Below are 25,405 nucleotides of genomic sequence, written 5' to 3' on the forward strand. Positions count from 1 at the left end.
GGGACGGGGAAGGCGTCGTCCATTTTGGTTGATGGGTGGTAGGGCGCTCGCAGTTGGGGGGCCCGTCTGCGAGAGGATCAAGGTGCAGAAAAGGTGAGGGGGGAAAAAAACGACTTTTCTTATCTGTTTTGTGTGTTTGAGTAGGTGAACTACGTGCATAACAAGGGATTTGCTTTCACCTAAACAAGGAGAACCAGGTCTTCTAATGGGGCGGGCCGTGGCTCTGAAATAATGGGGCATTTCGTGTATTTCAATCAGTGTTTTTTCACACTGGGCCAGTTTAAGATGCTTCGACTTCAACTTCCCGAATTCTCTCATGCTTGGCTTTTTCTGCGAGTGCAACAATTGAGCACATAAAAGTAAATCTTAAGCATTTCAGCACTCCGGAAGACGCTATGTTCAAATTGCTAGAAAAATACACTAACATAAATTATACAGAGATATAAAGTAAATATTAAAATTAGTGCAGATATGTCCCTTTGCTGTTCCTCTAGAATAGGCTATCCCTAAATCAGATGCCCTTTTTGATTCAATTGTTACTTGGAAATACCTAATTTCCTCAAAATTCCACTTCAGGAGGAGAATGTTGGTAGTTCTTTTTCTTCTGCACCTTACTTATTTTCTTCTGGAGTTCTGCCTCCAGTCTCCCAAAATAGCCTCATTTTTGGTTGGATCAAATCTGGCTTTTGCTTAAGAGAAAATATGTATTGGGTACTGTGTATATGAAGTGTTTAGCAAAGAAGACTGGTAAGATATTTGAAATAAAATCGATCCCATTTTACACAAAACTGAAAGGAATAGAGCTTAATATTGCAACTATATATGGAGAAATGAGAAATTGGAATATCTGATTTTGGAAAAATGATGGATCCAAATTTTAAGAAATGTAAAATACACTTCTAATTATCTGGGGGATCAGTTTAATATAGTGGTGAAGGCATCAGGTTAGAAACTAGAAGACTGAGTTTTAATCTCACCTTAGCTATGAAGCCATCTGAGTAACTTTGGGCCAATCAATCTCTCAACCCTTGGAAGAAGGGAATGGCAAGCCATTTGTGAAAACCTTGGTACAAAAATTGTAGGGATTAATTCAGGCAGTGCTGGAATGAACACTGAGCACACAAACATAAATCTAGGAATGAAGTTAATTCATCATAATTAGTGATTATTTGACTCCTCAAATAATGTTTTAAAAAATTGGATATCAGATGCCCTGTGTTCATGTTACGGGTCTCTTATGATTTGATCATATCTATCCATGGTCTTTTTTTGGCTTCAAATAATTATATATGTTAACATAACTTGGTGAAAATATAATAGTGTGTGTGTGTGTGTGTGTGTGTGTGTGTGTGTGTGTGTGTACATTATGTAATGCTGGATTATATTCATAAATTATGGAATTAGTATTTTATGAAGAGTTTGGCTTGTCAAGTCTGGGTTTTGATAGTGAAAATTATTCTATATAGATAGCTAACAGAATTCAAGAGATGTGTTTCCTATCAATTTTTAAAATATCTTTAGTAAAATGTGTAGCAATATGGTCTAGATTTATAATAAATGATAGTTTTGTATTATTTTTATATTATATGATTTTTTTCCCTTTTTCCTTCCGTTCACTTTAATCACTTTTTGGAATTTGTTTTTTGACTGAGTAATCTGTATTCTATTTTTTCTTGAGCTCATTCTTTGTTGTTGTTAGTTGCGAAGTCATGTCCGACCCATCGCGACCCTATGGACAATGTTCCTCCAGGCCTTCCTGTCCTCTACCATCTTCTGGAGTCCATCTAGGCTCACGCCTACTGCTTCAGTGACTCCATCCAGCCACCTCATTCTCTGTCGACCCCTTCTATTGCCCTCAATCTTTCCCAGCATTAGGCTCTTCTCCAGTGAGTTCTTCCTTCTCATTAGGTGGCCAAAGTATTTGAGTTTTAGCTTCAGGATCTGGCCTTCTAAAGAGCAGTCAGGGTTGATCTCCTCTAGGACTGACCGGTTTGATTGCCTTGCAGTCCAAGGAACTCGCAGGAGTCTTCTCCAGCACCATAGTTCAAAGGCTTCAATTCTTTGGCGCTCAGCCTTTCTTATGGTCCAGATTTCACTGCCATACATTGCAACTGGGAAGACCATAGCCTTGACTATACGCACTTTTGTTGACAGGGTGATGTCTCTGCTTTTTAGTGTGCTGTCTAGATTTGCCATGGCTTTCCTCCCAAGGAGCAAGCGTCTTTTAATTTCTTGGCTACAGTCCCCATCTGCAGTGATCTTGGAGCCCAGGAAAATAAAATCTGTCACTATCTCCATTTCTTCCCCATCTATTTGCCAGGAATTGAGAGGGCCAGATGCCATGATCTTGGTTTTCTTAATGTTTAGTTTCAACCCAAGTTTTGCACTCTCCTTCTTCACCCGCAACAAGAGCTCATTCTTAACATTCACCAAAAAGAAAGATGGAAAAAAGATTGCCAAGGAAGCTGGGGCACTATTTCCAACAGTTCAATTTGTTATGAAAATTCTGACTTGTAATTTTGATGAAAAGTTTCTCTAGATACAAGATTTATTTATTTATTTGATTTGTATACCGCCCTTCTCCCTAAGATCCCAATTTGTCATATTTGGACTGTAAAATCCAGTCTGAATGAAAAGGCCTGCAATTAAATTTTTATATCTTGTAAAGCAATTATGCTCTGATATAATAATCCATGTTGTTTCTAAATCAGGGTCCATGCTCAAAGGATTGCTCAAAGAAATCCAAAGGAATTCAAGAAAGGAAGATGAGTGTAGAAGCTGTTGATCGGGAGGCAGCCACATCTAGCCGACCCTGCACCCCCCCTCAGACTTCCTGGTTTGAATTCCTGCTAGAAGAGTCTCTATTGGAGAAACACCTGAAAAAGGCTTCTCCAGGTAAATAATGCTGTTGTTCAAAGCTGAAACTTTATTTTCATTCATTATTGCAGAGGATGAAGGCGTGTGATTGCATTTTCTGTGGGTGTTATTAAATTTTGTAGATTCTTTTATCCGATGATGAAGCAAAAGTAGTAGTAGGTTTTTGCTGATCCTTACTTGCACTGTACTTAAATCTTATTCAAGGTCCACATCACATAATGTATTTGGATTTTTTATGTGTACTAGTATACACAAAAATAAATACATATTTACGCTTGAATATGACTGATACAGGAAATGACAGTAAAACCAATGATATGCTTCTTTAAAAGTAGCTTGTTTATTTTTCATTTATTTGCTTCTCCCTAGGTGATATTTTAATATACAGTGCATATTTTAAACCTTTTTTTTCTTTCAGATCCTTCACCAGTCCAACTAATTGTTCAGTTTTTGGAGCAGGCTTCCAAGCCTTTAGTCAATGAACAGAATCAAGTTCAGCCTCCCCCTGATAATAAGAGAAATCGCATTTTAAAATTACTTGCTCTAAAAGTTGCTGCACATTTAAAGTGGAATTTGGATGTACTGGAGAAGAGGTATTAGCTGATTTCTTGGATAAGATTGTTTACAGATAATTGTCAGTAAAAAGTATTAATTTTCCACATTGCTTAAATAAGCAGTATTTTGAAGTTTCCATTTCAACGTCACATAAACTAAAAATTCAATCTCAAGACAGATTGATCACTGGTAATCATGATGAATAATCAGAAAAGTAAGTTATGATGCAGTTTGTACCCGCATAGGAAAACAGCTGGGAAATGTGTTTGCTATTCTGGTTTCCAGCTTGCAGGTTAGATGTGCAGTAAAAATAGCAAAAAGACTGCATTGGAACCTTAATGGTTTTTGTTTGGTGATATCCTGTAACAAAATTAAGAGCTGATCTATGTACTTTCAGTTGTTTTTTTTTTTTGTCTTTTAGTTTATCTGTTCCTGTATTGAACATGCTATTAAATGAATTGCTGTGCATCAGTAAGGTTCCTCCTGGAACTAAACACATAGATATGGACCTTGCCTGTTTACCTCCAACCACTGCAATGGCTATATTGCTCTACAATAGATGGTAAGATTTTATTTTCTTGAATACTCTTACTAGAAGGAAATGTTAAGGTCAAATAAATCCTATTCTGCTTGTGAGGTTTATAAGTGATATGTGCACACTAGATAGCATTTTTTTTCTTTTTGATTAGCTGTCGTACATATAAATGAGTAATTACTTTTGCATGTTGTTTTAGCCTGGCAAAGGAATAAGCTGTGAATTGGGTAGCTGGTTTCCAATGTCTCTTCCTATGAAATTGTTTGGAGCATCAATTGATTACAGATCCTGATTCATTAAAATGACAACTTAAAAATTTGATAAACTGAAGTTAAGCCCTGTTTTATTTCTATGTGATCTCAGCTAGAAGACTGAAGAATCAGTGAAATCAATATTTCCAGTACGTTTTGCTATTATATTTGCCCTAGCTTTAATTTTTAAAATAAGCCCCAATAAATAATGCTGGTATCAGAATAATTCACTATTCAGTGCTAACAGTTTTGTGTGTTTTTTTAATAGGGCTATCCGAACCATAGTCAATAGTAGTTTTCCTGTCAGACTAGCAAAACCTGGTCCACCTCAGTTGAATGTGTAAGTCTGTCCATCTGTTTTAGCCTAAACCTAAATCAAGATCCAATTTTCAATGAGGCACATGAGCAAAATAGTGTAAAACTTGTTTGATACTTAAAGTGTGTATTAAAAGATTTTTAGTGGAAAGAAGACAAAATCCCTGACTATAGCACATTTATATAAAATAATTCTGATTCTTTTAGAACAAATACAATTTTAGGCAAAATTATTCAGATAGCTTAAACCTTAAATGATTCAGTTTTCAATCTTGAAATGCGGTTTATTTTTAAAAAATGTGAGGAAAAGCCTATTTTGTTGCTTATTTATTTATGCATCCATTTGTGCATTTGAGTCAGTGTTGACCCCTGGTGACTGCCTAGAATTCCTGAGTTGAAGTCCATGAGTCATAAAAGAGCCCAGGTTGCCTACCCCTGGCCTAGAAAGTCCCTGCAGTTCTCTTGGCAAGATTCTGGAAATGGTTTTCTCTGCCTCTTCCTAGGGCTGGAAGAGAATGACTGGCGCAACATCTCCCAACTGCCTTTGTGCCTAAGGTGGAATTAGAAATCACCATCTCCTGATGCTTTAACTACTAGACCAAACTGTACCCGTTGTGTGCTGAACACACGAGGTATACTGGAAATCTAAATAGCATAATAACTTGATATTGCATTGAATAATAACCCACAATTGCTTTTGCCTTTTTTGTTTAGTATGAATCAGTTCCAACAAGAAAAGGAAGTCACAGATAACATTTTGAAAGTGGTAAGAGCTTTTCATTAAATTGTCCACAATTAGAAGTTAGTTGATACAATTAATCAAGAGAAGTGCTAAAGTTAAGTCCTTTCTCATATAAAAATGGCATTTGATATCTGTACTGTGAAAACTGGAGCATCTTATTTCTAACTTCAGTTCCATTGGATATGTTGAATTTTGAAGTTTATATGAGAAAATTATTTCAGGAAAGAATGTATTATACTCTTAGCCTTTTGACTTAAATCGTACAATAGGGAAGAATCACATAATAAGATAGAATAAGGATGTTTTGCAAGGAAACAGGTCACAAACTAGTTGCAGTTTATTCCAGCATGTCTATCTGATTAGTATTAATAGAGGGGGGGATCTATTTTATACACTCGCCCAAGGGCAAAATAGTGAAAACAATAGGGGTACAGAAGTTGTAGTATGCATCATTCAAATTGCTATGCAGAAATCTGAATCCTATTAGTGGTGATAGAAATAATTGCTTACCTCTTGAATTTCAGAGAAATACAATTATATTTTCTTGTTCATAAGACCAAGTTGATCTGTTTATCTTTAAATCATATTCCTAACCGGGAAAGATTTAAAATAATTCATAAATACATCTATTGCAATCTTAGCAACCAGGTGTTCTTCTCTTTGGCAAGACATTGTGGATGTTGTAGGATATTTGGTTACCTATACTTGATACATAGGAACTGCTTTATAAATATCTGTAAACAAAAATCATTACAAAAAGTAAATTTTCATTATAAAGAGACTTTCCTTTCCATCCAATTACAGGGTGAAGACTTACTGTAGCTTTCTCATTCTGAGCTCTGAGAATATTAAATGGTTATTATGTGATGATAACTAAATATGTGAGATCTTTGAAAGGGGAATGATTGACATTTGTTAGTGTGAAATTTGATGTAGTTTGAACTAGAGAAATACATATTTATCTTAAGTAATCAAAACAGCTGCTAATAATTCAACATTTACATTCCTCCTGGTTGTTCCAGCTAAAAGAGCAGGCTGCTGATTCCATTCTGGTGTTAGAAGGAGCACTAAAGTTAAACAAGGATCTTTACATTCACACAATACGGACGCTAGATCTTCTAGCTATGGAACCTGGTATGGTTAATGGAGAGACAGAGAGTTCTACAGCCGGATTAAGTATTAGCACTGAAGAAATGCAATGCCAAGTAGGTTGATGTTTTATCTGACAATGATGTTGGTGGAATATACAGGTAGTCCTCAACTTATGACATTTGTGTAACAGTAGTTTTAATTTAATGACAGACTTGGAAAAAGTGATTTATGAGCTGTCCTCTACACCTGTCACTAAATAGGGTATTTGGCAACCAGTTTGCATTTACAATAGTTGCAGCATCTTGCAGTCACCCTAAGTAAGATTTGTGACCTTCCCAGCCAGCTTCTAATAATCAAAGTCAATTGTGGAAGCCAGATTTGCTTAATGACCTCATGATTTGCTTAATAGCTGCATGGTTCACTTAATGTCCACATGATTCATTTAACAACCATAGTAAAAATGGTTGTAAAATGACTTGTTTAAAAACCTCATTACTTAGCATTTAAAATTCCAGTTGTAATTGTTGTAAGTTGAGGACTATCTTTAAATATGGATTCATAAAATGAAATTCATTTTGAAACAATTCATGGTGTCATCAGCCAACCTTGACATTCTATATTCAGTGTAGCTTTCCAGTATTTTGAAAACATGAAGAATATTCAGTTTTACAGTTGTATTGTTTCAAGGATGCTTGATTTGCAAATGTTTGGAAAGAGAAGGAAAGCACCTCTTTAATACAGTGTGTAGTGCAGGGATTTTGTCTCTCTGCATTTAATTGTTGCTTTAGAATTACTTCGAAGTATTCCAAAAGGGATTAAAAAGTCCTGCTATAATTTATTTTGTTCTGTTTCAGGTATGCTATGATTTAGGGGCCATCTATTTCCAGCAGGGTTCCACAAACTTTGATTTATATAGGAATGCCAGAGATAAATTTTTTAGAACCAAGGAATTGATTTCAAAGGTGAGTAACAAGTTAAATAGCAAATGAAATCTGTTTTTACAGAAAATGGAAACCCATCTAGAAGCTTCGTTGCAAATTTTAAGAATATTCATAAAACTGGTTGATACTCAAATTATTAGAAGATAAAGACATTTGTTCAACTTCAGCCAGTAATCTTGCCATTATTGTGGTGATGTTTCTTTTTTTAAATAGGATGTTTTAAATTTTTATATAATAAAGTTATACTGTGTTGTAAATTGACCTGGCATATTTTTTTTAAAAAGGATGGTAAATAAATACTGGCAACAACAATAACAAAATCGTAATAATTCTTGGAAAATTATCATAATGTGATAAATAAGTCTCTGTTAAAGGTGTTTGCCTTGAATAAAATGTTGGAAGTGTTTACTACATTTTTATAACTTTGATAACATTGTATTTCTAGATTGGCTCATCACTTCATTGCATGATAGATGAAAAAAGGCTAGCTGGTTACTGTCAAGCCTGTGGAGTTCTTGCACCTTCTGACAGTAGTTCACAACCATCAACTCCCTACAGTCAAATTCATAGCTGCTTAAGATCTGGCAATTACCAGGTAAACAACATGCAATGCTCTTGTTGTTATTAAGATATCATTATGTCTCTGCCGTTAAGTCACGTGAAGTCATGTGTTCCTAAACTCAGGGCTATTAAACGCATTTAAATATCTTGACCCTTGAAATAGATACTGTATTTTTATTGTAAAATCTTTAGCCATTTGCTTGTGCTATTCAAAGAAGGCGGGTTACTTATTTCTGGAAGTCGTTCCAAAGTAGTATTGAAGGGCTGAACATAGGTTCTGTTGATTGCTTAACATTAGTCAGCTTCTCATCAGTGTTACTGATTCAGTTTCTGGACTATCTTTCTTGCAAGAAATTTAGAGCAGTGGTCCGTCCTCACAATAAATCTGTGATGTTTTTTAGGCTAAACAACAATGACAGCTCCACACCACCCAGTGAATTGGTGGTGTAAAGCTTTTGTTTCCATATGAAACCCAACTTTATGCTGCTTCACAGTGCTGAAGTTGAAGTGCATGCATTTTGAATTAAAACATGCAAGTAGTTCCTATGTTTCTGTTTTAGGAACTGGTGAAGATTTTTCTTGAAGACAACCGAATGCCCACCTTACCAATTCAGTTCAGACAGTCGGTGTTAAGGCAGCTCTCCCAGAAGGCTCAACAAGGGTGAGGCATAAATTGAAGGAGAGAACCACTCTGACACCCATCTATTAATTAGTTGTCAAGCTTGGCAGAGTAGATAGATTTCTGAGCAACCTCTGCCTTTGAGTTGTCTGGTTCAATCTTAGTAACAAACCTTGGAACTGGACAATTTTGTCTCAGTTCCGTGTATTAATATGTTGCACTGATTGTTAGGTGGAATGGTATATCACAAGGGCTTGATGACCAAGACTCCTTAAGTTTAAAAAATATTTTGTGATTTTAATACAGGTTTTCCAAATCTGAAAGAATACAAAACTCATCACTGTAAAAATCAGAATTCTTAGAAACAGAACTGCCCAAACCAGAATATAACTGTGGAAGAACTTTTTATGTGAAAAGTGCTGAAAAATATCAGTATCTATTTTGAATTGTATACTGAGTGATACATAATACCATTTTAGTAAACGTGGGCTCCCAATCAAGAAAGCAGTATTTAGATAACATTGTCAAGAACTTTTGCTAAATGCAGATTATGATATATTGTTGTCTCCCAAGGAAAATGGAAAGAATGGCTTCACGTTGTTCATAAATGGCAAATACTAGAGCAAGTATCTGAATTTGTATACTGTGGTAAAGCATTTACTAAAGGTGGGAAAGTGGAGAAGTGTTAAGAAGTCAGTAAAAAGAGAGTAAGTAGCAGGGAGTTTGTTGCAAGGAGTGAATGTTTGCCAAGAGAGATGTTTGCAGAAATTGTTTGCAATTTCTGCATGATTTCTGAATCAGAGCGGGGAGCTGTTTGCAGAAATCATAGAAGGGAGTCAAGAGGGAAACCCAGGCATAGCACAGAATGGCCAATCACAGGCAAGGAGGGTAGAAAAGCAGGACACAGAGAACAAGGAAATACAAATACCAACAGCTATGACATTGGATGAGGAACAGCAAAAGAAAACAAGGTCAGTTAAGGTAGTCAAACCAAAACAGATAGGGAGGAGAAATTTTTAAAAAGGGTACAGTGAGACCAGATTGCAAGGGAAGCGATGAGAGACAGTGAGAACAATCAAAATTGGCTAGAGCAAGGTCCATCACACGGCCAATGAGCAGAGCGCGGAACCAAACAGGCTTACCAACGGTTTTTCAAACCTTCAATGCTTTCTCTAATGACACTGGCAGAGAACCAGCAAAAGCTTAGATTAGGTAGATATGCTTTAAACAGTTACTTTTTATTGCTTATTATGATCTTTTAGCAATAAACGACTGTTTTTTATCCATCCCGGTGTTCAAAGATTTTATACTTTAAGTAAATATGCCTGGGATTCGTATTTTTTAAAATTTGACTGTTATACTAGAATATAAAACAATACCTTGAATTGGTCTTTTAGGTATAAGCTTTTTGTGTGCCAATTTGTCTTAGTTTATTTTTTATTTTACACAGAGATGAAGTTCTTGATGAAATATATTTCAAGGTTTGTGCATGCAACAGTGTTTGTGATGTGATGCAGGGTCGGCCAGTTGGCGTCCAGTTTACCCAGATGCTTCTTAGACCTACCAAAGAAAAAATAGATTTTCTCCTTGAGGTAAAAATATTCTCAATTTTAGATTTAACTATATATACATACACACATACATGTATCTGTATCTATATTTCATTATTCATGTCTCCAGTTTAATAAATCTGAAGACAAGTCTGCTATTTCTTTTAAGGTGGATTTTTGTTATATATCTCTAACTTGGCATGTTTCCTATTTATGAGCTCCTAACTCATTGTCAAGTGGCTTTTTCTATACTTGTTGCATCTGGTTTTGGTTAATTATTGGTGAGGATTATCAACATAGGTAATAGATGTTTTAAGCAAGTTATACTCGTAAACAAACAAAATTCCACAGGATGAAAGAAACATACTGCTGCGTTATGTGAAATGAGACCTTTCTCCTTCCTCTGATTCTTCATATAGAATAAGCATTTTTAAAATCCTTTGCTGTTCTAGGGCCTATATACTGTATGTCGCTGTTCTAATTTGTAATTGTTAAAACTGTTAAAACTAAAACTAGGTAGAGAAAATGATAGCTTCATTCGAAAGATAACTATGTAATGATATTGCTATAAACTATGTGCAAAAGAAAAATGCATACACTGTTTTTCTAATGAGTTTACTGGATTTTTCTTGAGATTTAATTATTCAAATTTAAACTTCTTAGGTGTGTTCAAAATCAGTACATGTAGAAAATGCATCAGAATCTTCAAAAAGAAAAATGGCTTATTTTCTAAAGTAAGTGTGTAATAAGAATTTATACTATGTTAAAAATTGAACAGTAATATCGTTTTTTACCCATTTTTGGATGGTAAATTGTGAAACGTAATCTCGTGCTTCTGAAGAAAGAATCATATAAGAAAACTACAGAGGACTTTTGTTTTTGAAGGGGAAAAATGTACTCACATGCATCTTATTACATGCAGCTTATTAAAACAGCTACTTCTTTTCCTACAACCAGGCAGCTACCAGTAGCATAATCTGAGGAAATGATATGATTGAATTGGAAGTGTGATTCATTGTAAGATATCTGCATTAAGAATTCATTGATAGATGAATTTCTTAAGTGTTATTAACTCAACAATCTTGTCACTTCTCTTTCCACAAATATTTGTTCTTAATTCTGTGTAGGAATCTATGTCTGGGTTTGGAAGATCTCCAATTTGTCTTCATGATTTCCTCCCATGAGCTGTTCATAGCTTTATTGAAAGATGATGAACGAAAACTGCTCATTGATCAGATGAGGAAGAGGTCACTTCGAGTCAACTTAGGCACTAAGCTGATAACTTCATTTTATGATATTCCAGGTTATTTCCCCTACTTCCCTTAAATTATTCACAACTTTTTTAATGGTGGAATAAAGAAGTATAGTAAGAATATTTTGACTATAGTTAGCTAATGCAGCTTGTTGCATTGACATGTTTTTTTAACAGTTACCTAATTATACAAATTTCTATTGGCCATGATTAATCAATATGTCTGTAGTTGAGAACAATGGGTGCAATTCCCTTGTGAGCAAGCACTTGAGAGGAGCACCTAAATTTATAGCTATTGCAACAATGAGGTGCCTTTCTGCTTGTTTTCCCTGCTGTTATCAGGAGGACCAGTATATAAATCAGGGCAGTGCTTTTGGACTTGAAAAGGCTGTTATATAACTTGTTTTTATTCCTTATTTTTCATCATGATAACTAGATGATATGTTTTTATTTGGGTCAATTGGAAAAGGCATAGGGAGAGACTGGGAATCCTCTAAGATAAGAAAGAGGATAGTGTTGCTCCGTGCTCTGATATATTTCTCTAAGACCATTAGCAAACCATTATCCTGTTTTGAGAAGCAGGATACATGTGATAAATATGCTTATACAATAATAATAATAATAATAATAATAACAACAACAACAACAACAATAACAACAATAACAACAAAACAACAACAACAGCAATAAATAATAATAATAATAATAATAATAATAATAATAATAATAATAATAATAATAATAATAATAGAAGAAGAAGAAGGGGACATTGGAGATCATCTAGTCCAATCCCCTGCTCAGGCAGGAAACCCTATACCATTTCAGACAAATGGCTGTCCAATCTCTTCTTAAAAACTTCCAGTGTTGGAGCATTCACCGCTTCTGGAGGCAGGTTGTTCCACTGGTTAATTGTTCTAACTGTCACGAAGTTTCTCCTTAGATCTAGGTTGCTTCTCTCCTTGATTAGTTTCCATCCATTGCTTCTTGTCCTGCTTTCAGGTGCTTTGGAGAATAGCGTGACTCCCTCTTCTTTGTGGCAGCCCCTGAGATATTGGAACACTGCTGTCATATCACCCCTCACCCTTCTCTTCGTTAAAGTACACATGCCCAATTCCAGCAACCGTTCCCTATATGTTTTAGCCTCCAGTCCCCCAGTCATCTTTGTTGCTCTTCTCTGTACTCTTTCTAGAGTCTCAACATCTTTTTTACATTGTGGTGACCAAAACTGGGTCCAGTATTCCAAGTATGGCCTTACCATACTAATACCTTGTAAAGTGGTATTAGTACTTCACGTGATCTTGATTCTATCCCTCTGTTAATGCAGCCTAGCATTGCGTTGGCTTTTTTGGCAGCTGCAGCACACTGCTGGCTCATATTGAAGTGATTGTCCACTAGGACTCCGAGATCCCTCTCACAGTTACTGCTATTGAGCAAGGTACCACCTATACTATACCTGTGCATTTGGTTTTTCTTGCCTAAATGTAGAACCTTACTTTTTTCACCACTGAATTTCATTTAGTTAGATAGCACCCAGTGTTCAAGTCTATCCAGATCCTCCTGTATCTTAAGCCTATCTTCTGGAGTATTGGCTATTCCTGCCAGCTTGGTGTCATCTGCAAATTTGATAAGTTCCCCATCTATCCCCTCGTCCAAATCGTTGATGAAGATGTTGAAGAGCACTGGGCCCAGAACAGAGCCCTGGGGCTCCCCACTACACACTTCCTTCCATGTAGTTGCAGTTCCATTGAGGACCACATGCTGAGTACGGCCTGTCAGCCAACTACAAATCCATCTTGTGGTGATGCTGTCTAACCCACATTTTTCTATCTTATCAAGTAGTAGGTTGTGATCTACTCTATCAAATGCCTTACTGAAGTCCAAGTAAATTATATCTACAGCGTTCCTTTGGTCTGGCAGTTTAAAAGCAAAGCTACTTTGCTCCTCCACCCACCTTCTTCTTAACTCACAGTATTGTAGCTTTTCCCAGCAGCCTCTGGCAGTTTAAAAGCAAAGAGCGTCCAATCAACAAGGGCTTACATATAATTATGTGTATACTCTGACAAGTTCACTATCAATTTAATTAGTTTTTCAAAAGCAATATGTTGTAAGAACATGTACATACAAAATACGTTCTCTGCCTTCCTCCTGCCTTCAGACAGTAAATATAATGTTTTATTTAATTACACTACTTTCTACACTACTACTTTTACACTACTTTCAGCTGGATATAATGAAAAGATTAAGCTATCTCATTTTTGAATGGATCTTGTCCATTATTAAAGTTAATGATTACTTAGGTATAAATTGCTCGGCAATAAATACATTATTTTTTTTCCAGCTTCAGCAAGTGTGAATATTGGTCAATTGGAGCATCAGCTTATTTTATCACTGGATCCTTGGAGAATCCGCCAGATTTTAATTGAGTTGCATGGTATGACAGCTGAACGTCAGTTCTGGACAGTTTCTAATAAGGTAGTTTATTTAAAGGTGAAGAATGTAATGATACATGGTTAAAATTATATAAAAATATAAATATATGTATATTTTTTCTAGTGGGAAGTTCCAAATGTTTACGGCATTGTTATCCTAGGAATTAAAGATAATTTGACTAGAGATTTGGTCTACATCTTGATGGCAAAAGGACTACATTGCAGTACAATTAAGGTGAGAAAGACTTCTTATTGCTATTCTGAAAGGCCTCAAAGAATAATTGCATTCTAATTAAAATGCCATTATAGTATTTTGAATTATAATTGAAATATGGTTTATGCAAAATGTACAACCTTATATGTATGTACAAACCATAGGTCTCTATAGTGTGATGTTATATTTTAAAAATTACTGCTTATTTCACATATTTTTCTCATGTCTCATTTCTTAGTTCAGTAGTTGTTGGTTTGCATTTTTAAAATATATCAGCCCATGCTAAGAAAGAAATATGACTTATCAAACCCCTTTTGAATTCAAGAGAAATTCAGAATTAAATTTCTGTGAACTGTAATAAGTAGAAAAGCTAAATGTAAAATGCCAAAAGCACCTGTCTTCCGCTATAATAGCATTGCTAACATTTGTAAATGTGACAAGACAACAAACAAACTCTTGCTGTTTGTTTGCAGGATTTTGTCCATGCTGAGCAACTTTTTGCTGCTTGTCTTGAACTTGTGACTGAGTTTTCTCCGAAGTTGCGCCAAGTTATGTTGAACGAAATACTACTTCTCGACATTTATACCCATGAAGCAGGAGCTGGACTTTCTGGAGAACGACCTCCTTCTGACTTGATCAGCAGAGTTCGAGGATACTTAGAAATGAGGGTGCCCGGTAAGAATATTCAGGTTAAGTACATGGCAAGATTTCCATCTTGGGCAAGAGTTTATTTGTTTTTATCCCCCCCCTTTATTAATTTTTTTTTGTAAATAACTCAAGGGGGCAAACTTCTATTTTCCTCCCAACAACAACCCTTTGAGATAGGTTGGGCTGAGAATGAGTGACTGGCCAAGTTATCTAGCTGGCCTAAGGCGGAACTAGAACTCACGGTCTCCTGATTTCTAGGTATCTTAACCACTAGACTAAACTGGCCCTATTAAGAGTTATCAGTATTTAAGTATGATAATGGTTGGAAATTGTATTACTATCAGTGGTTATAGTTCTTTCTACAATTGCATTTTTGTCTGGTGGCCTGTTGCAATGCTGAATTAATGTTGATTAACGGTCACCCATACATAGAATTGTAAATTTTAGACAACCCTGTTTATGGCTCATGAGCCACAAAGACAACTGATGTTACTTCCCTGACCCACGTATTGTGTCTTGGCACTTTCTTCATTGTCATCCCTATTTCCCATTTCATAGACCATAAGGTTCTCTTGAAAGCAAGGAAGTTTTCATAAGCCTGCTAATTTCCCTCAATTTTCTACGATGTAATTTTTGTAGGAAACCATCTGATCAGTTTCTGTTTCAAAATCCACTGTAGATATTCCTCTTCGACAAGTTGTAGCAGAGGAATGTGTTGCCTTTTTGTTAAACTGGCAGGAGAATGAGTACTTAACTATGCAAGTTCCACATTCGTTGGTACAGGCTAATCCTTATGTGAAGGTAAGGCATAGTTTTGTATTGATTACTAAAATGAGGAATCCTGAACAGTTGCAACGTGTTTGCTCTGTATATTAAGGTGTAATCTAGTAGCAGTATTCAGTAGTCCGATCCAAAGTGGGCAGTGGTACTTCAGATCTAGGCTATCACCAGTATCTTAAAAGAAACTGCACTTTTTCTGTGTAGATTCACACAGTAGCTGACTAGAAGTAGTCATCTCACAGATGGAGAGGAGCCTGTGCCAGATTGAAAGCACTCTTGCCCACTTCGGATCCAAATATTATGCATCCCTATAACTTGTTTTCCCAGAGTGCTTGCTTTTTATGTACTGTCTGTAATGATTTCTACACTGTTTGGTAAAATATTTGCATTTACAAATAACATTCCTCTGTGTTCATTCACAATTGGTTCTGTGGTAGAAATAATACATCGCTTGTATCATATAACATCAGATATATAACATCATGTATATACATCTAGGGGGTTTGATGGCTCAGCAGTTAAAGATGCTGAGATTGTTAGCTGGCAGTCACGCTTCAAGACCCAAGTGCCACGCGACAGGATGAGTTCCTGTTACTTGTCCCAGCTCTTGCCCACCTAGAAATTCAAAAGCATGTAAATGCAAGTAGATAAATAGGTACCGCTTCGGTGGGAAAGTAACAGCATTTCATGCGCTTCGGCGTATAGTCATGCTGGCCACTTGATCATGGAACCTTTCTTGGACAATCCTGACTCCACTAAGAAATGGAAATAAGCACCCCCCTCTAGAGTCAGACGCAACTGGGCAGGAGAAACCTTTACTTTTACCTTTATATATATATGTTAATATAATCTTGCATAGCTGAAACTCATAATTATTTTAGTTTTATAAAAATAATACAATAGTCCAAAATTAGTGAGGCGAGAAAACTCTATATGTAGTTAGTTCTACGTAGTTGAGATGTATTGGGGGCTTTAGACTATTTATTTAACTATTCAGGCCCTTAACTGCATTTGAATTTCTGAATTTCAGAAATATCTGTACTATGATGACAACCATCGTGTTTCTGGAAAATAATCTAGATCCATATATTTGTTTACAGTATCCTGCACATTTTTGGCTAATGATTTTAGTATTAACTTGGATAATACTAATTTCCAATAGGGATAGATTGCTGGAACAGATAACATTTATGCATTCAAAGACTTTCTTCTTTTTTACTTAGTTAGGGCAGCTTTTGGCTGCCACAAGTAAAGATCTTCCTGGACCAAAAGAGGGCAGGTGGGCAGCCACAGACCTTTGGGAGATTGTTGTACAAATCTGCAGTGTATCCAACCAACATAAACGAGGGAATGATGGCAGAGTGAGTTTAATAAAGCAGAGAGAATCAACATTAGGCATCATATACAGGTAAACTGCTGTAATTTTCTTATATGCCTAGATGTTGTAGTCATGATATTCTACATGTAATGGAATGATCTTGCTTGTAATTAAATTTCCCAAAAGTATCTAATTTACTTCTGCTTATCCTTCTTTAGAAGGGATGTGGTGGCTCAGTGGGTTAGGACGCTGAGCTTGTCGATCAGAAGGTCGGCAGTTTGGCAGGTCGAATCCTGAGTGCCACGTAACAGAGTGAGCGCCTGTTACTCGTCCCAGCTTCTGCCAACCTAGCAGTTCGAAAGCACGTAAAAATGCAAGTAGAAAAATAGGGACCACTGCGGTGGGAAGGTAACAGCGTTCTGTGCGCCTTTAGCGTCTAGTCATGGCGGCCACATGACCACGGAGACGTCCTCGGATAAGCGCTGGCTCTTCGGCTTTGAAACGGAGATGAGCACCGGCCCCTAGAGTCGGAAACGACTAGCACGCATGTGCGGGGGAACCTTTACCTTTACTTTATTCTTCTTTAGAATAAAATAAAAGCCTGTTAAGTAGAAAAATGGTTGTGGGTAAGTTCTACGCAGTATAAAAAATAAATACATTGTTTGTACCATATTTACGTAATAATGATCCTGATTGTACATTGTAAGCAGAATGATTCCAGCAACAATGGCATTTTTCCACAAATAACAAACACAGGTGATGAGCACTAAAAAGATTGGAGCCAAAACAAGGCAGCTGATAAGAGACATAGATAGGCATGTTCTGGAGAATTTTTCTGAAGAGCGTACATAAAAATGACAAAGGCAGGGTGAAATAAGCAGTCTGCAGAATGGTGGCTGCTTTTGGAAGAGAAGAGAAAAATTGAAATCTAGGTTGAAGATGGGGGCATGAACTACCGTTAAGGACATTCTCGATAGAAACTGAAGATATTTCAATATTTTTGGTATGTTTTATGCTTATTGTCTGGTCCTGCCATTTTTCCTTACTGTCTGGGAATGTTTTATTGTTGCTGCTCTTTTTGGAATTCCAAATATTGATCAGATTTGTATTAAAATTTTACATTTTCTCATTTTTATAGGAAAAAAGTCATAAAACTAATTAATATTAAATCAGTATATTAAACAAACATTTTCTTTTTAGGAATGAATTATTATCGTTCCTCAAAAAGTTGCGGGTGAGTTTGGAGTTAAAGATTGTAAATGTGTTAAAACATAAAAGCCTGTTTCTACTGAACAGGGATGCCTCCTGGGTGTGATCAGAAAAGTCAGTGGCGACTACAATGATGTGAGCAAAGCTTTGCCTGTTTTTTGTTTTATTTTATTTTAACATATTAACAAAAGGAATATATTGTGATATTGCTAAGTGACAGGACTGGGATTTAAGTCTGTTTTCATAAATTATGGCCTACCAAAGAACATAGTTTTTAGTGTTGAGGAGTTAATACAAAATATTTTAAAATATGGTTATTTTAACTTGTCTGCAGATTTGAGAAATGTGAAAAGTGATTTAAAAAACTTCTGTGAAAAGGATCCCAGCAGATTGTACATGGTATTATTTCTAAGATCACTTTTAAGGTCATTGTTATCCACCAGTACTCTAGTAGGACATGAAGATAAAACCACTGTAAACTTAAGTAAATATAGGTAGTCCTTATTTAACAATGGTAATTGGGCCTGGCAACTCTGTTGCTAAGTGACATCCAAAATGCAACATCATGTAGTTTGGGTTACTGTTAAGTGTATTGCACTATAGTTAGGCACAACATTTGCAATCCTCCGTTTGCTTCACTGATTTCGTTGGTTAGAAGCTTTGCAACGAAGGTCACAAATGGTAATCACAGGGACTGGTTGTCTTACTCGGCACCATCATAACTTGAAATGATCACAGAACATGTTGTTAAATAACTACCTGTATGGCAAAAATCTGCCTAGAAAATTTGAATTTCATGGGAAAAGGCTGTGATTTTATATCAGCTCATGTTTTCTCAATGTTCTCATAGGAGCCTCTGGTTTTAACAACAATATTATCCTTGTTTGTCAAGCTTCATAACACTCACGTAAGTGCTGTATTCTCTTTTATCATAAATCATCCGCTTTGCTGTCTGAATTCTCTTACTTATTTTATCCTGACTGTATGTATATCTATATATTTTCTTTTTTAGGAACTCATTGTAAATAATATCACAGCAGAGTATATTTCCATTTGGTCATCATCTATTCCTAGGTAAGGAATTTGTTTATCCAACTCCATTTATAAATACAATGAAATGTATTTCTGTTTCTTCGAATCTGTACAGGTTATTTCTTAGCTCAGAGCCCCATGTAAACCTCTATTGGTCACGTTCCATCCAGTATTAAATCTGATGCTGAAAATGTGATTACGCAGAATTTTGGGCTCAAAACAGCCTTTTTTGAGTGCTCCAAGCTCAAGACAAAGTACCTGGATTCTAAGAACTTTGTTTTGAAATTAGACTAAACCTGCTCTTTTGTTTACACTTCAGAACAAAACTTGCCTGCAAGTGCAAGGCAGAGTTGTTCCTCTCTTGAGAAAAAACTTGATACAGGCTAGAAAATTTGGAATATTCCAGTGAAGCATACTGTTTTAAGATCAAAATAAAATACATGGCTATTTTAACGTATAAACCTCAAGCTGAGAATAGGGAAAGTATTCAGAACTCTGCAGGCTGTTCCCACACAATGAAATTTGGGAACAGGTGGGATTAATGGGGTATACCTTGGTATGCAGATGTGTGAGAGGGTGGAACAAAGTGAAAAGAAAATTCCAACCTGCTCTGTCTTAAATGCAGCATTTGAGACAACATGTTCTCATCTCTAGCAGAGGATCAAAAGAAAACTTACATTATACTACATTTTTTGTGAAAATAAGATACTAATAAGTTCTTAGGGGTGGTAAGTTGTTGTTGGTTGCGAAGTCGTGTCTGACCCATCACGACCCCATGGACAACGTTCCTCCAGGCCTTCCTGTTCTCTACCATCTTCTGGAGTCCATTTAGGCTCACGCCTACTGCTTCAGTGACTCCATCCAGCCACCTCATTCTCTGTCGTCCCCTTCTTCTCTTGCCCTCAACCTTTCCCAGCATTAGGCTCTTCTCCAGTGAGTCCTTCCTTCTAATAAGGTTTTAAGGTTTAAGGTTTTATTTAATTTATATACCGCCCTTCTCCCTGGGGACTCAGGGCGGTTCACAGGGCATATATAAATAACGATACAAAAGTTAAAAAAAGATTAAACCAATGCCCAAATTAAAACAATAATACCATTCTAAAACAACAATTTAAAACCCATAATCCCCCATCAGGCCAGACCAGCTAATTCAAATAAATGGGTCTTCAGACCGCAACGGAAGGTTCGGAGGTCTGATGCCATCCGGAGCTCCACCGGCAGTTGGTTCCATAATGCCGGGGCGCCCACAGAGAAGGCTCTCCCCCTGGGGGCCACCAGTCGGCATTCCCTGACTGGAGGCACCCTGAGGAGGCCCTCTCTGTGGGAACGCACAGGGCGGAGGGGAGTTGACGCCGGCAGCAGGTGGTCCCCGAGATAACCCGGACCCATGCCATGTAAGGACTTAAAGATCATAACCAAGACCTTGAATAAGGTGGCCAAAATATTTGAATTTCAACTTCAGGATCTGGCCTTCTAAAGAGCAGTCAGGGTTGATCTCCTCTAGGACTGACCGGTTTGATCGCCTTGCAGTCCAGGGGACTCACAGGAGTCTTCTCCAGCACCAAAGTTCAAAGGCCTCAATTCTTTGGCGCTCAGCCTTTTTTATGGTCCCAACTTTCACAGCCATACATTGCAACTGGGAAGACCATAGCCTTGACTATATGCACTTTTGTTGGCAGGGTGATGTCTCTGCTTTTTAGTGTGGTGTCTAGATTTGCCATGGCTTTCCTCCCCAGGAGCGTCTTTTAATTTCTTGGCTGCAGTCCCCTTCTGTGGTGATCTTGGAACCCAGGAAAATAAAATCTGTCACTATCTCCATTTCTTCCCCATCTATTTGCCAGGAATTGAGAGGGCCGGATGCCATAATCTTGGTTTTCTTAATGTTTAGTTTCAACCCAACTTTTGCACTCTCCTTCTTCACTCACAACAAGAGGCTCTTTAGTTCCTCTTCACTTTCTGAGGGGTGGTAAAGCAAAGTTTAAATCTTAGATTAGCTTAAGGATGTTTGGAATTAAATATTTAACAGTAGCAAGCAGAGAAGTTAAAAAGCATGGACAATAGGAAATATCTTCTCCTGGACTGATTTAAGCCATAATGCTCTCTTATTCCTGCTCATTTCCCTTGATTTTTAGTAGATCAGATTTTTGTAGAGATCTTAAGCTTGCAATCTTTATACTTCTTTGAACTGCTTGAATCTCCTGGTTTCCGTGGCACTGCATATAATGCAGAAGAAAAGTCAACAACTTCATAGAGAAGCTCTCTTAAATTTGGATGCCATGTAACAGCAAAATGGCTGTTGACATGTATATTCCCAATGAGAGAATGAGAATGAAAAGTTTGCAATGGGTGTATAGCCGAATCTGAACAGGTAGAGAGGGCTCCATAATATTGGTTGTGATTTTGATAAGGAGAGTAAGCAATTTCTTTGATAAAATAGATCATTTAAGATTAACAGAAACTTTTTCTATCTCGGTGGGGCTGTCATTGATACATTTAGATTGTAATGATACTTATTCCTATAACCAACAGAAAGCAGAAAAGGAAGTTATGTATGTAGTAGTGGAGGTGCAGACTTTTGTCTACAACTCTGTCCTTTGTGTGTAACATCACTTAATGGGTGTGGAGGAGTACATATTTAAATAATACTTTCATTGAAGCAGATTTTAACTACATCATACTTTTAAATACAATTACTAATAATTATGTTTTCTCGTTTCAGTTTTCAGTCAGTAGATTATGAAGCAGTAGCTCTCACTGTCAAAGAACTAGTCAACTATGCCCTCACTATAAATTCAAACAATCATTTCTGGTTAATCACTCAGGCAGATATTTATTTTGGTAAGTAGAGTTAAACCTGCTTCTGTCTATTTATATATATGCCTGGTCCTCTCATTGTAGTGGCTCTGGGTGGCTAACAATACCTTAAAAGCAACAACAAAATAAAGTGTACAATCAGCAGCCAAAGTAAAAAAAAAACAAACCCCAGCCAGGCAAGTTAAAATAAGCATTTCTCAGACTCTCAACTGTCAGTCCAGTCTCCATGCCTGGAAACCCAATTACATTTTCAGCCCCTTCTGAAAGGCTGGCATGATTGGGCCAATCTAATCCCTGGGAGAGATGGTGTTCCAAAGGGTAGGTGCCACAACATTTTGGTGCAAGGACTGTCACTTTGAGGTCAGGGCTGAAAACTTTATTTCTTTGTCTTTTTTCAGGATATTTTACCTTAATTTGTCCATCCTATTCAGACCGTATGTGTAGAGAGGACAGTATAGTATTCAGATTAACTTGAAAAAACCTGGCCTAATTCACAACAAATGTTAAGCTGTTATGTGATACATCTTGGGGTTAGCATGATGAGCCATATCATGCATGAATCGGGTCATTGTGGATTATTTAACGAATCTTGATTTTAGAAATGCTAACTTTGGGTTACACGTGAATATGGCCACTAGATGACATCATTAACTGTCTTTGCTTCTCTGTCTCCAATATAGCAACTAATCAATACTCTGCTGCACTTCACTACTATCTTCAGGCAGGAGCCGTGTGCTCAGATTTCTTTACTAAGATGGTACCACCTGATGTATACACTGATCAGGTGAGTGATAAGATTATGTAGCAGTATATAAGGAATATATAGATGTATAGAGGTCTCTGATGACCTGGGCTGCTCTATAATACAAGCTTAGTATTAAAGTGGATCCACTGATTAAAGTTCAGCATTCTAAACATGGGCATTTTGAACTCATTTTACCTGACATTTTTTATCCTCTATCCTACTGCTATGAACTTAGAATAAAGTGCATGGATTATTTGGAATTGCTCATTCCGTGACCTTTCCCCATATATACCAAAATTACAGTATGAACACTTCTCTTCCTCCCACCATAGTTTTTCCCATCTTTATTTCACTTCCAGCCCATGTGTAAGACATCCTTAAATCACCTTAGTTGTATTGGTCCTATAATAGCAGCTTCAGCTTGAGAGCAACCGGCCAGGTTCAGGGTGCATCAGATCTGACCTACTTTGTTGCCTGTTGGTAGCACAATCGGGATTGATGGGAGAACAAGACCTGCCCAGTGCCTGTTGGCTATTCCATGCTGGGGCAGGTAGGTCCTTTCCCCTCTAGGGTTAATCTGAGCTGCAGAGAAATACCTGTTCTAGGAATGTTCTATAGGGCAGGCATTTCTCTTTCAACATTTCTCTTGAATGTATTCCAGGCTTTGATTTCTAATATTCCATAATAAACTCAGCAAATATTGGAAATTAATTAGAAGGCTTAATATTTAGCGACCTGGCACTGTACAGTGTATCTTTCTGTCATCTTGAGCCTTTTAGTCCCAGCAACATTAAGCTGTCATTTCAGATGTGTTGCAGAGGATCCTTCAAGGCTTTTGGCAGTTCCAGAAGCCAACTACAGTGAGATAAAAAAAATATTTGATCTCCTGCTGATTTTGTACGTTTGCCCACTGACAAAGAAATAATCAGTCTATAATTTTAATGGTAGTTGTTATTCTGTCTCTCACTGTTAAAATAAACCTACCATTAAAATTATAGACTGATCATTTCTTTGTCAGTGGGCAAATGTACAAAATCAGCAGGGGATCAAATATTTTTTCCCCTCACTCTATCTAATTCTAACCAAAATAGAAGCCTAGGTAATGAAGCTAAGTGAGTGGAACATTAGGAGAAGTATTTGGTCTCTAAAAGTTTTGTTTTGCTTATGCTAGTAATAGTGAAGTAGAAATATGACTTGTATTAATTGTATTCCATATAGGTAGCTATATCAGGTAAAGGATAAATTGTAGATTTTCTTTAATTTGCATATTTCTCTGTAGGTGATTAAACGAATGATAAAATGCTGTTCTCTGCTCAATTGCCATACACAGGTAAAGAATATGTATCCATCTATTAACTGGGAAAACTGCAGAGGGAAATTCTACCAAAAAAACAAGCCTATACTGCACTCATCTAGAATGTTGTGTTAATTATTGTATAATCGTGACATAACAACTTCATGACAAGATATATATTAGGAAATCTTTGTTCTTCCAGGTGGCAATTTTGTGCCAGTTCCTTCGAGAGGTAGATTATAAAACTGCATTTAAAGCACTTCAGGAACAAAACAGGTAAACAAGGTTTTTTTTTCAATTGCTATGTAACTATACACTAGTGGCATAAAATAACTGAAGTCCTGTTTTTCAGCCATGATGCTATGGATTCTTATTATGACTATATATGGGATATTACCATCTTGGAATACTTGACATGTATCCTTTTATTCTAAAAAGCTACATGGGATTGATTTGCAACCAGAATGGCTTTAGTAATTGGCTATTATTTAAATTGGTAATAGTAACTGCATTTATAATAAGAGGTGACGCAGGGAGATAGCGCAAAATAAGGAAATCCTTTCTCATTTAAAAATAGCAATGTTTTAAAAGATTAGGACCTTGACCTGGCTCATTATGCCAATGAGGAAGAGTTAGGCTCACAGAAGGTGCAAGGAAACTGTTTCTTATAACAGAGTGCAAAGCTAAGATAAAGAATGTTAAACTGCTATACAGATAATCTTACGTCTTAAGAATTTAGATGACTGTACTATAGTTTCCTAAATGGTGTTTCAGATCTTCATCACAAGCGAGGTGAAACAGACAAGAAACAGATAGCAGTAAGTTCTTACAGTTTCATATATTGAAAGGAATTTCTAAGAAGATACTGCAGTGGTCTGTGTGTGAAACCATTACATTAAAAAAAATCACCCTTTTCCCCAATTGACAAAATAGTTTTAAATGTAAATAAAAACTTATTACTAACATGGCCTTTTTTTTTTTTGGACACATAGATTAAAGCTATTGGGCAGACGGAACTGAATTCTAGCAACCCAGAAGAAGTACTACAGCTTGCTGCTCAAAGACGAAAAAAGAAGTTTCTTCAAGCAATGGCAAAGCTTTACTTTTAGAAACTTATTTTCCTTTCCAATATGAAAAGAAAAGTGTTCGTTGCAAGATATTTCAACACTTTATTTAACATGAGAATTTTTATAATACATATTTATAAACATACTGTGTGGTATTGTCCTATTTATAAAACATAAAATCCCTCATTTTTGCACAAGTATACAGAATTAGATTAGCTGCTTATTGCATGTGAAAAAATAGATGTAAGTTGTAATGAAGAATGATCTATTCAGAGTGTAGCTCTTCTTTGCATTCAAGCTGTCCTTACTGCAATCCAGTCTGTTTTTCTTGCATTGTAGACAGCTAATTTGTAGAAGTGCTTTGTGAGGAAAGAGGTAGGATATGACAGCTGTTCACTGAAGATGTTCCAGTTTAAGTGGAAAATTCTTAAACTGCTTTACCTCCAAAAGTAAAGTTTTTCAGTCTTTTCATTCCCTACTCATGCTTTATTATATTAAGGAAATTTGGTATCATTCCTTAGATACACTAATAAGTGTATGGAAGTAGGAATGTTGGCTTAGTAAC

At 36.5% G+C, this 25,405-nt stretch overlaps 1 protein-coding gene across 4 annotated transcripts; it reads left to right on the forward strand.

Annotated features, from left to right (window-relative positions):
- INTS8 (integrator complex subunit 8) lies at window positions 1–24,985 on the forward strand. 4 transcript variants are annotated; one of them, XM_083358417.1, is made up of 28 exons: window positions 1–93; window positions 2,712–2,895; window positions 3,296–3,470; window positions 3,854–3,994; window positions 4,487–4,558; window positions 5,248–5,299; window positions 6,298–6,480; window positions 7,222–7,329; window positions 7,754–7,903; window positions 8,430–8,530; window positions 9,939–10,080; window positions 10,702–10,772; window positions 11,166–11,341; window positions 13,629–13,762; window positions 13,844–13,954; window positions 14,407–14,608; window positions 15,261–15,382; window positions 16,585–16,769; window positions 17,880–17,913; window positions 18,739–18,795; window positions 18,901–18,962; window positions 21,640–21,758; window positions 22,415–22,518; window positions 23,759–23,809; window positions 23,976–24,049; window positions 24,126–24,190; window positions 24,548–24,591; window positions 24,766–24,985. In XM_083358417.1, exons 2-28 carry the CDS (start codon window positions 2,766–2,768, stop codon window positions 24,880–24,882), a joined length of 2,982 nt encoding a protein of 993 aa, XP_083214543.1. In that variant the 5' UTR covers window positions 1–93; window positions 2,712–2,765; the 3' UTR covers window positions 24,883–24,985. The 4 variants fall into 4 exon arrangements, with proteins under 4 accessions (XP_083214543.1, XP_083214545.1, XP_083214544.1 ...); XM_083358419.1 differs by lacking the exon at window positions 24,126–24,190; XM_083358418.1 differs by lacking the exon at window positions 4,487–4,558.
- Window positions 24,986–25,405: the final 420 nt, after the last annotated feature.

This window comes from Vipera ursinii (genome assembly GCF_947247035.1).
Source record: "Vipera ursinii genome assembly, chromosome: 3".
Classification (NCBI taxonomy): domain Eukaryota; kingdom Metazoa; phylum Chordata; class Lepidosauria; order Squamata; family Viperidae; genus Vipera; species Vipera ursinii.

Bases quoted from the DNA above. Each gene is read 5' to 3' on its own strand.
- INTS8 (XM_083358417.1), top strand. From the start codon at position 2,766: ATGAGTGTAGAAGCTGTTGATCGGGAGGCAGCCACATCTAGCCGACCC. The intron at 13,955-14,406 runs GTGAGAAAGACT...GTTTGTTTGCAG, and splicing joins TACATTGCAGTACAATTAAG to GATTTTGTCCATGCTGAGCA. The intron at 21,759-22,414 runs GTAAGTAGAGTT...TCTCCAATATAG, and splicing joins TCAGGCAGATATTTATTTTG to CAACTAATCAATACTCTGCT.